Source organism: Rhincodon typus, unplaced genomic scaffold, assembly GCF_021869965.1.
Source record: "Rhincodon typus isolate 14 unplaced genomic scaffold, sRhiTyp1.1 hic_rhity00000051, whole genome shotgun sequence".
Lineage (NCBI taxonomy): Eukaryota > Metazoa > Chordata > Chondrichthyes > Orectolobiformes > Rhincodontidae > Rhincodon > Rhincodon typus.
In genome coordinates this window covers 902,425-914,801 of record NW_025965689.1, presented here as the reverse complement: position 1 = coordinate 914,801, position 12,377 = coordinate 902,425, and the positions used below count along the sequence as shown (strand labels likewise).

General features: G+C 43.8%; 4 protein-coding genes and 1 pseudogene across 4 annotated transcripts in view; 2 read left to right on the top strand and 3 right to left on the bottom strand.

The window, feature by feature from the left end:
- The window catches only part of LOC125488138 (histone H2B 7-like), an 844,706-nt gene that overhangs the window by 5,689 nt on the left and 826,640 nt on the right, over positions 1–12,377 (bottom strand). The window lies entirely within an intron of this gene.
- Positions 6,076–8,247, top strand: LOC109936621 (histone H2B 7-like). The gene is made up of 2 exons (XM_048621030.1): positions 6,076–6,946; positions 8,027–8,247. The coding sequence occupies exons 1-2, from the start codon at positions 6,456–6,458 to the stop codon at positions 8,073–8,075; spliced, it is 540 nt and encodes a 179-aa protein (XP_048476987.1). The 5' UTR covers positions 6,076–6,455; the 3' UTR covers positions 8,076–8,247.
- Positions 9,038–10,183, top strand: LOC109914228 (annotated as a pseudogene).
- LOC109936619 (histone H3-like) lies at positions 10,299–11,171 on the bottom strand. The gene is made up of 2 exons (XM_048620987.1): positions 11,106–11,171; positions 10,299–10,953 (listed from the first exon to the last, which is right to left on the bottom strand). The coding sequence occupies exons 1-2, from the start codon at positions 11,169–11,171 to the stop codon at positions 10,480–10,482; spliced, it is 540 nt and encodes a 179-aa protein (XP_048476944.1). The 3' UTR covers positions 10,299–10,479.
- Positions 11,526–12,374, bottom strand: LOC109936614 (histone H4; the record flags this gene model as incomplete). Its single annotated transcript, XM_020535216.2, has 1 exon — positions 11,526–12,374. A coding segment is annotated over one exon (276 nt), but the record flags the coding sequence as incomplete, so codon positions are not given.

Here is a 12,377-nt window from a genome sequence, read left to right as displayed (position 1 = left end):
TTGCAAATTGTAAGGTACTGATAGGTACAGGTTTCTGTACGTGCACAAATCCATATAGAAGAAATTGACAGGAAGAGATTGGTAATAACCTTGGAGACAGCAAGAACTGCAGATGCTGGAGTCAGCCTTCCTGGTTACACATGGCATAAACTGACAGGTACAGTTTGATAACTACTCTCATTCACAGAGCAGAATCTGTCAGGTCCTTATTGATAACTGCACTCACATGGTCACCAAGCAGAAACTTACAGAGATTGAGAACAGTGGCACTCAGCTGGCAGAAACTTACAGGTACACATTGATAATTGCTGTCACACTTGCATTGCAGGAACTGTCGGGGTCAGATTAATAACTATGCTGTTGTTGACTTGCTCGCCGAGCTTGTTGTTATTTGTTTACAGACACTTTGTCACCATACTACATAATACCTTCAGTGCACCTCTGGTGATGTGTTGCTGTTCTGTCCTGCTTGCTGTCTATGTGCTGCAGTTTGCTGGGGTGGATGGCATCACTTCCGCATTTGTTTCTTAATGGTTGGTATATGGGGTCCTGCTCTACGTATTTGTTAATGGCATTCCAGTTTGAATGTCAGGCCTCCGGGAATTCTCATGCATGTCTTTGGTTGGCTTGTCCGAGGATGACTATGTTGTCCCAGTCAAATTACTGTCCCTCTTTGTCCATGTGCATTGAGATGAGTGATAGTTGGTCATGTCTCTTGGTAGCTACTTGGTGTTTATGAATCCTGATGGCTAATTTCCTACCAGTTTGGTCTTTGTAATGTTTTTGGCGTCTTTGCATGATATCTTGTAAATAACGTTGGTTCTGTCAGTTGTGGTTGTTGGATCGGGATAATATGGTGGTCATTTCTGATATGTTTTTCATGTATGGTCGGGTGACTAGTGTCTCTGGACGTGCTGTGTTATCCACTTGTCGTCTGTTGTGTAGGTATCGACGGACTACGCTTTTCAGGTAACCGTCGTTTCTATAGACACTGTATCGGTGTTCCTCCTTGGCTTTACACAGCTTCGGGTGCTGCAGTGTGTTGTGGCTCACTTGAACAGTGTTTTGATGCAGCTCCATTAGTGGGTATTGGGATGATTGCTATTGAAGTTGAGTACCTGATCAGTATGTATTAAAAACTGTAATAACTACACTCTCACTCTCGTAACTGAAACTGACAGATAACTAAATTGATAACTAATTGATAACTAAACATTCACATAGCAAAACAGTGTCATGGATACACTGATAATTTCAGAAACATATTCACTGAGTAGAAACTGATTGAAAGAGAATGATATCTATACTCAGGTACCCAGATAGCAGAAACTGACAGGAACAGGTTGATGATAACACTCTCAGTTTCACATAGCATAAACTGACAGGTATAGATATATGATTATACTCAAGTATTCACAGAGCAGAACCTCACTGTTACATATTGAAAACTGCACTCGCAAATTCATCTCACAGAAACTGATAGGTACAGATTCTGATATTAACATAGCAGAAACTGACTGGTAGAAACTGAGAATGAACTCACATCTTCACACAGCAGAAAGTGAATAGTATGGACTGATAATGGCACTTGTTCATTCATGTTACAGAAACTGACAGGCGTCAATGGATAACAACACTCCCATATTCAAGTCCGACAAACTGACAGGTACAGGGTGATAATGACACTCTCTCATTCCAATTGCATTAACTGACAGGTACAGATTGATGATGGCACTCATACATTCACATAACAGAGACAGATAGATAACTGCATTTATTCACATAACACACACTGTGAGGACTGGGTTGACAACTACACTCACACATTCACAGAGCAGAAACTGAAAGGTCCAGATCGATACCACGCTGTCATATTCACACAGCAGAAACTGTCAGGAATAGACTGATAATAGCACTCTCTGTTTTACACAGCATAAACTGACAGGTTCAGTTTGATAACTACACACATTGATTGAGTAGAAAACACCAGGGATAAATTGATAACTAAACTCACAGACTGACATTGCAGAAACTGACATGCATAGATTGATAACTATATTCATCTTCTCACAGCAGAAAATGACAGGGACAGGTTGTTAACTACAGTCACACATGCATATTACAGTAACCTGCAGGGACAGATTCATGACACTCACAAGTTGACATGACAGAAACTTGACTGAGACAGACAGATAACTACACTCCCTTATTCACATTGCACATACCTACAGGAACAGGCAGAGAACTACACTATCACACTTGCATATCAGAAAGTGTCAGTTACAGATTGATAACTGTGCTCAAATAGTCAGCTGGCAGAAGCTAACATCAGATCGATAACTAAACTCAAATATTGTAATAGCAGAAACTATAGAGACTGAAAATGACACTCACAGTCACAGAGTTTAAAACAAAAACTGACACATTCAGATTGATATTACCTCACAATCACATAGCAGAAACGGGCAGGGAGAGAATGATAATTACACAAACATTCACAGAGCAGGAAGTGACAGGTACTGACTAACAACTGCACTGTCATATTCACAGTGCAGAATCTGATAGGAACAGACTGATAAATACACACACACATTCAGATAGCATTGACTGTCTGAGAAAGATTGATGACTGCACTCCCGTATTGCCTATACAGAAACTGACAGGAACAAATTGATAATAACACTCCCAGTTTCGTAGAATATTAACTGACACTCACGCATAAACCTAACAGAAATTGTCAGGTACAGATCAATTACTAAACTCTCATTTATGTCACAGAGACTGACAGGTAAAGACTGATGATGACAGCCATACATTTACATAGCAGGAACTGACAGGCATAGATGGATAACCACACTCCCATATTAACATAGCAGAAACTGAAGGGGTCAGGTTAATAACTACAGTCACATTTGAATTACAGAAACTAACAGGGGCACATTGATGATACCAATCACACATTCACATGACAAACTGACAGGTACAGATCGATAACTAAAGTCACATATTCACATAGCAGAAACTTTGAGGTAGAAACTGATAATGACAGTCATACATTCACAGAGCAGGAACTCACAGGCATGGATTGATAACTAAACTCATATTTTAACATAGCGGAAACTGACTAGCATAGATTGGTAACTGCATTCACGTTATCTCGTCAGCTGCAACCAACAGGTACAGATAGATAACTACATTCACACTTTAAATACTGACAGTGACAGATAGATAACTACACTCCCATCCTTTGCGTATCAGATAAGTGCACTCAAATATTGACACACCAGAAGCTGACAGGTACTATTTGATATCCAAACTCTGATATTCACGTACCAGAAAATGGCAGGTACAAATTGATAACCACGCTCACATGCACACATCACAGAAACTGACAGGGAAAAACTGATAAAAGCATTCAGACATTCACATCGCAGAGTCTGGCAGCAACAGAGTGACAACTAAACTCTCACATTCTTATAACAGAAACTGTCATGGATAGACTGAAAATTTATTTATCGAGCATAACCTGACAGGTACAGAGTGATAACTGCTGCCAAATATTCACAGAGCACATACAAAAATAAACAGATTGATAACTAAACTGCCATTTTCACATGACAGGAAACTGACAGGGACAAATTAGTAAATACACTCATATATTCACGTAGCAAAGACTGATATGGACAGAATGATAACTACAATTACACATTCACACGGCAGAATCTTTCAGGAATAGACTGATAATTGTACAAACAAACTCACTTAGGAGAAACTGACAGTCACAGATTTAAAACCACACTCTCATTTTCACAAACTAAAAACTGGCAGGTACAGTGTGACAACTGCACTGAAATAGTCACAGAATAAAGTCTCCCAGGTACAGTGTGATAACTACACTCTCACATCTGCCTAACAGAAACTAAACTCACATATTGTCAGAGCAGAAATTGGCAGGTACAGACTAATGCGTGCACTCTTGTATTGATACAACAGAATGGACATGTAGGTACGAGTAACAACACTCATGCATTTTCTGTCAGGCATGGATTGAGAACTACACCCACACATTCACATGGCACAGATCGAAAGGTACAGACTAATAATGTCACACATTTGGATGACAGAAATTGACAGAAGAAGGTGACCTGAGATATTGAGGGTCTGGTCAGGAAAGGGAAGAAGGCATACATTGGGTTTAAGCTATCAGACTCAAGTGAATCCCTAGATAACTATAAAAAGTGTAGGAGCACACTTAAGAGGGAAATCAGAAGAGCAAAAAGATGGCATGAAATGGATCTGGCGGAAAAGGTTAAAGATAATCCCCAGAGTCTCTACAGCTACATTAGGAGTAAAAGGTTGGCTAGGGAGTGAAGAGGTCCCCTTAAAGATCAGGATGGTGGTCCATGTGTGGAGCCACAGGAAATGGGGAGGATTTTTAAGGAATATTTTTCCTCAGTGTTCGCTGAGCGAATCATGGATGCTAAGGAAATAAGGGAAGGAAGTGGAGATATTTTGGACTGCATACATGTTACCAGAGAGGGAGTGTTTGCAGCCTTAGATCGTATTAAGGTGGATGAATTCCCGAGGCCTGATCAAGTCCATTCTCGGAGTTTGTGGGAAGCTAGGGAAGAAATTGCACAGGCCCTTCCCTTGCAGAGATTTTTGCTTCATTTTTAGCCACTGGTGAAGCTCTGGAAGACTGGAGGATGGCTAATGTTGTTTCATTGTTTAAGAAAGGGAGCAAAGAGAATCCAGGGAACTTCCAGCCAGTGAGCCTAACATCAGCGGTAGGCAAGTTATTGGAGAGGATACTGAGTGACAGGATCAATGAACATTTGGCTAGTCAAGGTTTGATTACGGATAGTCAGCATGGATTTGTGTGCGGGAAGGCACATCTGACAAATCTTTGAGTTTCTTGAAGAGGTAATCAAGTGGATAGATGAGGGGAGGGCAGTGGATGTAGTCTGTATGGACTTTAGTAAGGCCTTTGACAAAGTCCTGCATGGCAGGCTAGTAATGAAGGGATCCAGGGAGAGCTAGCTAATTTGATTCAAAATTGGCTCAATGGTTAGGAAGCAGAGTGTGATGGTTGAAGCTTGTTTCTCGGATTGGAAGCCTGTGACTCGTGGTGTGCCACAGGGGTTGGTGCTGAGGCCTTTGTTGGGTGGTTCGGTGTCTCATTGGTTAGCACTGCTGCCTCACAGCACCAGGGACCCGGGTTCGATTCCATCCTCAGGCAATTGTCTGTGTGGAGTTTGCACATTCTCCCCGTGTCTGCATGAGTTTCTTCCGGGTGCTCCGGTTTCCTTCCACAGTTCACAGATGTGCAGTCTAGGTGGATTGGCTCTGGGAATTTGCCCGTAGTGTTCAGGGATGTGTCGGTGAGGTGGGTTATAGAGGGGATTGGTCCGGGTGGGATGCTCTGAGGGTTGGCATGGACTTGTTGGGCCGAAGGGCCTATTTCCACACTGTAGGGATTCTATGATTATGTGGTAAGTGATCTTGATGTGAATGTACAAGGCATAATTAGTATGTTTTCCAATGATACAAAATTAGGAGGTATTGTTGATTGTGAGGAATGTTATCAAAAATAACAGAGGGATTTAAGAAGGACCTGAGGGAGTGGTGCATATGTGGAATAGGCTGCCGGAGAAAGTTGTTGAGGCAATAGCAGCTGAGAGGGCACCATGGTCAGCATGTCAGTGGAGTCCAAAACTAGAGGACATGGGTTTTGGATGAGAAATTCAAGATTTCAAAGGAACTTAAGGTGGGCAATGTTTGCACACAGAGAGTCGTGCGTAACTGCATTGAACTGCCAAAGGAAGTGGTGGAGGTCAGTACAACTACAACATTTAAAAGGCATCTGGACGGGTACATGAATAGGAAGGGCTTAAAGTGATGTGGGCCAAATGCTGGCAAATGGGACTAGATTAATTTAGGATATCTGGTTGCCATGGATGAGGTGGACCCAAGAGTGCTGTACATCTTTATGACTGTATGACAGGAACAGATTGTGAGAGAGTAATAATCATCCACCCTGCATCAACAGACAGTGTCAGATGGATAACTGCACTCCCATTTTCATATAGCAGAGACTGACAGATATTCGACAAACTATCCCTCATTAAACCTCGATCTCTTAACAACACAATACTGCTCACAGTGTAATGCAGAACTCACAGAGTAATGAAACAAACTAATGTTACACACAAAAGGTTGCTGTGAGCAGAATAAATACATTGTCGCAATTAAAAACTCTCAGGTATTGTGTTCAAAATATCATTAAATGACAATAACTAGTTAAATTTAGAGTGAGCAAGGAGTTTGATCCGTGTACAAAATTTCGGTTTGTGTTTCACATTTCGTTGCAGATCCTGACAGATCCACATTGTGTCCCACACTAACCAATCACAGAAAGGCTAATCTCATGGTCTGACATTTTTGTGAACTACCCAATGAGGAACAAGGATTTCCCCCATTCTTCATTAGCATTGCTGACGCCGTCAGGCTATAAAATGCGAGCTCCGAGCCCGCTTTCCCTTATTCTGTGTCTGAAAGTGACTGTCGGTATGGCAGATGAGAAGAAAGCGCAGCCAACCTCCAAGAAGGGCGCGAAGAAAATCATCAAGAAGGCGCCAGGGAAAGGCAGCAAGAAAAGGAAACGATCCAGGAAAGAAAGTTACTCCATCTACATCTACAAAGTGATGAAGCAGGTTCACCCCGACACCGGCATCTCTTCCAAGGCCATGAGCATCATGAACTCGTTCGTCAACGATATTTTCGAGCGTATCGCGGGGGAGGCTTCCCGCCTGGCCCATTACAACAAGCGCAGCACCATCAGCTCCCGGGAGATCCAGACCGCCGTGCGGTTGCTGCTGCCCGGGGAGCTGGCCAAGCACGCCGTGTCGGAGGGTACAAAGGCGGTGACCAAGTACACCAGCTCCAAGTGAGACACCACAGTGTGCTGAAAAACACACAACCAAAACCCAACGGCTCTTTTAAGAGCCACCCACAATTTCACTGAAACAGCTGAACCGTTTTAACTTACATAGTAGGAACTGCCGATGTTGGAGAATCTGAGACATAAAAGTGTCGAGCTGGATGAACACAGCCGGCCAAGCAGCATCAGAGGAGCAAGAAAGCTGACGTTTCGGGTCGAGACCCTTCTTCAGAAATGAAGTTTTAACTTAATAATTGATTCTGGGTCTGTATAATTAATGTCCCTAAACTTTGTGTTCCTTTTTAATAAAGGTTCAAAAAGTTATCGTGTGGTCCCTGACCCTCTGCCCTTTATTCTCGGTTGCGTACATACCCAGTCTCTTTTCCCTGCATGTATAGAGAGATATTTATCGTCACGGAGTCATTTTTCACCAACTTCTATATTTTCCAGTTACTCTTTAACCCATGATCAGGGCAGAAGCTACAGTGCCCCGTGGGGTATGAAACACGACTTTCACCCTCAGGAAAGAAAAGTAACTGTTCGAGTCCCACGAATAGATTTTGCAATTTAGTTTTCCTTTTTTATTAAATTTTCAAAACTCCACTGAGACTTCGTCTGATTTTTGCAGAATGCTGTAAATGAGGCTTTCAGCTGTCGATGAGAGGCTTTCAAAATGAACTGAGATCAAGCCAGATTAGTTGCCGGATTGCGATAGCAAGTGTGAAACTGGCTGAAGTTTGATTAGGGACGGCAACTTTAAACTATTGTTTAAAGTTTAAACGCGCTCACCCGGAAGAACGTTATGTGAGGTTTTATAAATATAGCAGGATGCACTTGTAACGTGAAAGTGAATTAAATTCAAAGAAAAACTGAATTATTTATTCCTCTTTGTAAAACATTTTCCTATTTCTTACATGTTGGACGGTGTTTCAAACTTGTCCGGGTGGATAATGAATCCTAAATTTCTCCCGTGGCAACGAAAATGAATGACCCCGTATTTGAGACCCACGAATAGAAGTATCGTGCGATTTCTGTTTTGTTTCAATTTCCAAATCTCTACGTGAATTTATCCGAATTTATTTTCAGAATGCAGTATGTGGGGCTTCCTATTGTCGGTGAGCGGCTTTCAAAATGAACCGAAGAAACAGGGAAGTCTGATCTACCACAATAAGTGAGGGCCATTTTACAATATTTTCGGAAGACGGTGTTGCTCAGGGAGCGAGAAAGAGAGTTTATGTGAAGAATCCATTTGTAATCTAAAAGGAAATTAAATCGTAAGCATTTATGCGCTATTCTGTGGAAAACGTCTTCCTCGTATTGTTCATATTGGCGGGCTTTTCAAATCGGAAAGTAAACGGTTGATGATGTGGCGCCGGTATTTTCCTACTGTTTCCACGCAGAGGAATTTTGTTTTATTTTCAAATCTCCCCGCGGGTTCTATCCGGTTTTGCAGAAAGCTATAAATGAGGCTTTCTGCTGTCGTCGGGAAAATTTCAAAGTGCACCGAGATGAAAGCAGAACAGCTGCCGGTCTGGCATCGCAAAAGTAGGAATATTGTTGATCTCGTGCAATAGGGAGTGCGATTGTAAAATCTTGTTTAAAGCAGTAATGCGCTCAACGAGAAAGAAATATTTGTGTGATACTTTTGTCAATATATCCGGGTGCTGATGTGAAATAAAATGAATGTGTGCAGAGAATAATTTTCGGCGGGCTCCTTTTTTTTGCTTCCGTTTATTCTTAAGGTTCAGGGGGAAAAAAATGGTCAGAAATAGACGATTCACCTCGGCCGGGAAATCAGAGAGAGATTGTGTGAAGTATACAGGTGTATTCTAAAAATAAATTATCTGAAGTATGAACGCATTCTTCTTTGTAAAACTTCCTCCTGTTTTGTACATATTGGCGGGCTTTTCAAATCAGAAAGAAAGCGGTTGATGATTTGGCGCCGGTATTTTCCGGCCTCCTCCCCGGGCCCTCTCCGGATTGGTGAGTGAAGCAGATATCTGATTGGGAATTGAAGCTATAGTAGGAGATACTGAACAATGTGACCAATCAGCAATGGCCGCACCTCCATTCCTCCCGAAGGTTTAAGAGGCCGGAATGTGAGCGTATTGTATCATTCTCTGTGAAAGTGCTTGTGAGATTGTGGCAATGTCTGGGAGAGGAAAGGGCGCTGGTGGGAAAGCTCGCTCCAAGGCCAAGTCCCGGTCGTCCCGGGCTGGCCTGCAGTTCCCGGTGGGTCGTGTTCACAGGCTCTTGAGAAAGGGTAACTATGCTGAGCGTGTGGGTGCCGGAGCGCCGGTCTATCTGGCTGCGGTGCTCGAGTATCTGACGGCTGAAATCCTCGAGCTGGCCGGTAACGCGGCCCGGGACAACAAGAAGACCCGCATCATCCCCAGGCACCTCCAGCTGGCCGTGCGCAACGACGAGGAGCTCAACAAGCTGCTGGGAGGGGTGACCATCGCTCAGGGTGGGGTGCTGCCTAATATCCAGGCCGTGCTGCTGCCCAAGAAAACCACCGCAGGGGGCGCCACTAAGAAGTGAAGAGACCGTTATTTCATCTGACAACCCAAAGGCTCTTTTAAGAGCCACCCACAACGTCAGTGAAAAGCAGCTAGACAGTCACTAGTAGCCTATTAGTTCTTTTAATGTAAAGACTCGACCCTCTAATGAGATTTTTTGTCTTTTTTTTAAAGACTTTCAGAATGAGCCAAGATAAAACTAGAACAGCTGTCTGACTGGAATAGTAAATTTGGTGATTTTGCAGTAAGGGACAGGGACATATAAATAATAGCTAAAGGGCGTGTTTCTATTAATACGCTGACAGGGAACAACCTCATGCAATGCCTCCGCAGCAGAAAGAGGCCCTTCGAGTCTGAATCGACCCTCCGAAGAGCATATACTGAAGTATACTGGAAGGGGGAAAAAGAGAGATTGTGTGCCCTATACTTTAAAATCTTTTGAAATTTACAGTTATAACTGGGGAAAAAACCAAGGGAGACAATGGGCACACAGGCGTTTTATCGGGAATTTGTAAGCTTTTGCATCCACGGAGTCCACTGCTTCAATTGTATTTTGTGACGACTGGTAAAATCTCAACTTATAACTTTTGTCTTTAAATGTGACGTGAGCGCATCTCCCAGACCCAGTCAGTTCCTGTAATTGCTGCTGCATTGACAAACTGCAGCAACAGCACGCTGTGTTTACATTAAATAAGGAAATCGCGCCTACCGATTGCTGCTTTCTGTCAATCATATATCTCGTGTATACACGGAACCTTCAGTTATGTTCTGTGATCAATCTCTAACTTCGCTGCCGCTGCTTGAATTTTGTCTTCAAATTAATGTGACAAATGCATTTCTCAGCCTGATTCAACTTCTTTAATAACAGCCGAAACGATGGAGCACAACAACAGAAAAGGATAGGTGTATTATTAAATAAGCAAGCATCCCAACTGATTGCTGCTCTCTGAATGGTTTAGTGGCTCTGAAAAGAGCCGTTGTGTTTCTCGGGGTTAACGTGCAGGGCCGGGCACGCTCCGTTTAGGCGCGCTCCCCGCGGATCCGGCGGGCCAGCTGGATGTCTTTGGGCATGATGGTGACTCGCTTGGCGTGGATGGCACATAGGTTGGTGTCCTCAAACAGCCCCACCAAGTAAGCCTCGCTGGCCTCCTGCAGGGCCATCACGGCCGAGCTCTGGAACCGCAGGTCGGTCTTGAAGTCCTGAGCGATCTCCCGCACCAGGCGCTGGAAGGGCAGTTTGCGGATCAGCAGCTCGGTCGATTTCTGGTAGCGGCGGATCTCCCGCAGAGCCACTGTGCCGGGCCTATAGCGATGAGGCTTCTTCACGCCGCCGGTGGCCGGAGCGCTCTTGCGGGCCGCTTTGGTCGCCAGCTGCTTGCGGGGAGCTTTCCCTCCGGTGGATTTGCGCGCTGTCTGCTTGGTTCTGGCTATTCTCTTCAACTCTCTGCAAAACACACACAGGCTGCTGCTATCAATGCTGAGGTTACTGCGGTGCTGCCTATTTAAGGTAATTGAGAGCCCGCCTTAGAGCTGGGATTGGATACAGTCCCGTCCCTCAACCCACTGAGAAACAGCTCCGGAAGGTACGGAAAAGGCAGTAAAACAATTGTTGAAGGCTGATTGGTTAATTTGAAATGACAGTTTACCAATTTCGAATAGCCCGCCGATTTCACCCTGAGAGTGAGTAAATAAATAAAGACGAAAAACACCATTCGTCTTCAATTAAAATTACATCTTATACATTACTGAATTTTCTTTTAAACCTAGCTTGCAGGCAAGCACAGACAGGACGCAGGATTTTTTTTTGATCTGTCTGTAACGGGCAGGAGGAAAGCGTTGGATTTAATACAGCCCAGACAAACTTATCAACCGAATGTATAACCACCGTTAATCTAAAAAACCCGCCGATTTAAACATCTTAAAAGCTAATTACAGTGTACGCCCATAAAAGTACAGAACATCACTTTATCGCTACATTTTTATTTCACCCAGATTATAGTTAACCCGAACACAATTTGTAATTGGTGCCGGAGCTGTCTGTAACAGGCAGATGGAAAGAACACGCCACTAAAACATAGGTACGGCTGCTAGAATCAAAACTGAACAAAGTATCCTCCCTGGAAGGTTCACTGAAATACTGCAATATGTAGCATTAGCGTCTGGATCACAAAATTTATGAAAAAACACATGGCATAGACAGCCAACTACACATACTGCTATTATTACCGAGATAGAAAGAGGATCAAAAGTTAACGCGATAAGGTTCAATATGGTTGAGAAACATACCAACCATGATCGAATGACAGAGCCGACTGGATAGGCAGAACAGCCGAATGCTGCTTCTAAATCTTGGCTGCAATGTGACACAATTAGTATAATGTCGAGTGGCCGAAAAACCTGTGCATTGTAAGGATATTTTTGATTAGAAAAATTTCTCCCGTAATGCAGGATCTAAAGTGTACATTTTTGAAAAGGATTAAGCCAAATTAAAAGTCGTTAAAGATGCGAAATAACCAGCTGAAGTACAGTATTCTCGGCCTATGCACTGCTTTGCCCGTCCTCGGTTCTCCGCTCTCAATCGGAAACTTTGGGTGGCTCTGAAAAGAGCCTTTGGGTTCGCTGGAGAAGGGTCGATTTGCTCAACCGCCGAATCCGTAGAGAGTGCGGCCCTGGCGTTTCAGAGCGTACACCACATCCATGGCAGTGACCGTCTTGCGCTTGGCGTGCTCAGTGTAGGTGACCGCATCCCTGATCACATTCTCCAGGAAAACCTTCAGCACCCCGCGGGTCTCCTCGTAGATCAAGCCCGAGATGCGCTTGACCCCGCCACGGCGAGCCAGGCGCCGGATGGCTGGTTTCGTGATGCCCTGGATGTTATCACGGAGCACTTTGCGGTGCCGCTTCGCTCCGCCTTTTCC

Bases quoted from the DNA above. Each gene is read 5' to 3' on its own strand.
- LOC109936621 (XM_048621030.1), top strand. From the start codon at position 6,456: ATGAGGAACAAGGATTTCCCCCATTCTTCATTAGCATTGCTGACGCCG. The intron at 6,947-8,026 runs GTGAGACACCAC...ATTTATTTTCAG, and splicing joins ACCAAGTACACCAGCTCCAA to AATGCAGTATGTGGGGCTTC.
- LOC109936619 (XM_048620987.1), bottom strand. From the start codon at position 11,171: ATGGTGTTTTTCGTCTTTATTTATTTACTCACTCTCAGGGTGAAATCG. The intron at 10,954-11,105 runs GTAAACTGTCAT...TTAAATAGGCAG, and splicing joins CGGCGGGCTATTCGAAATTG to CACCGCAGTAACCTCAGCAT.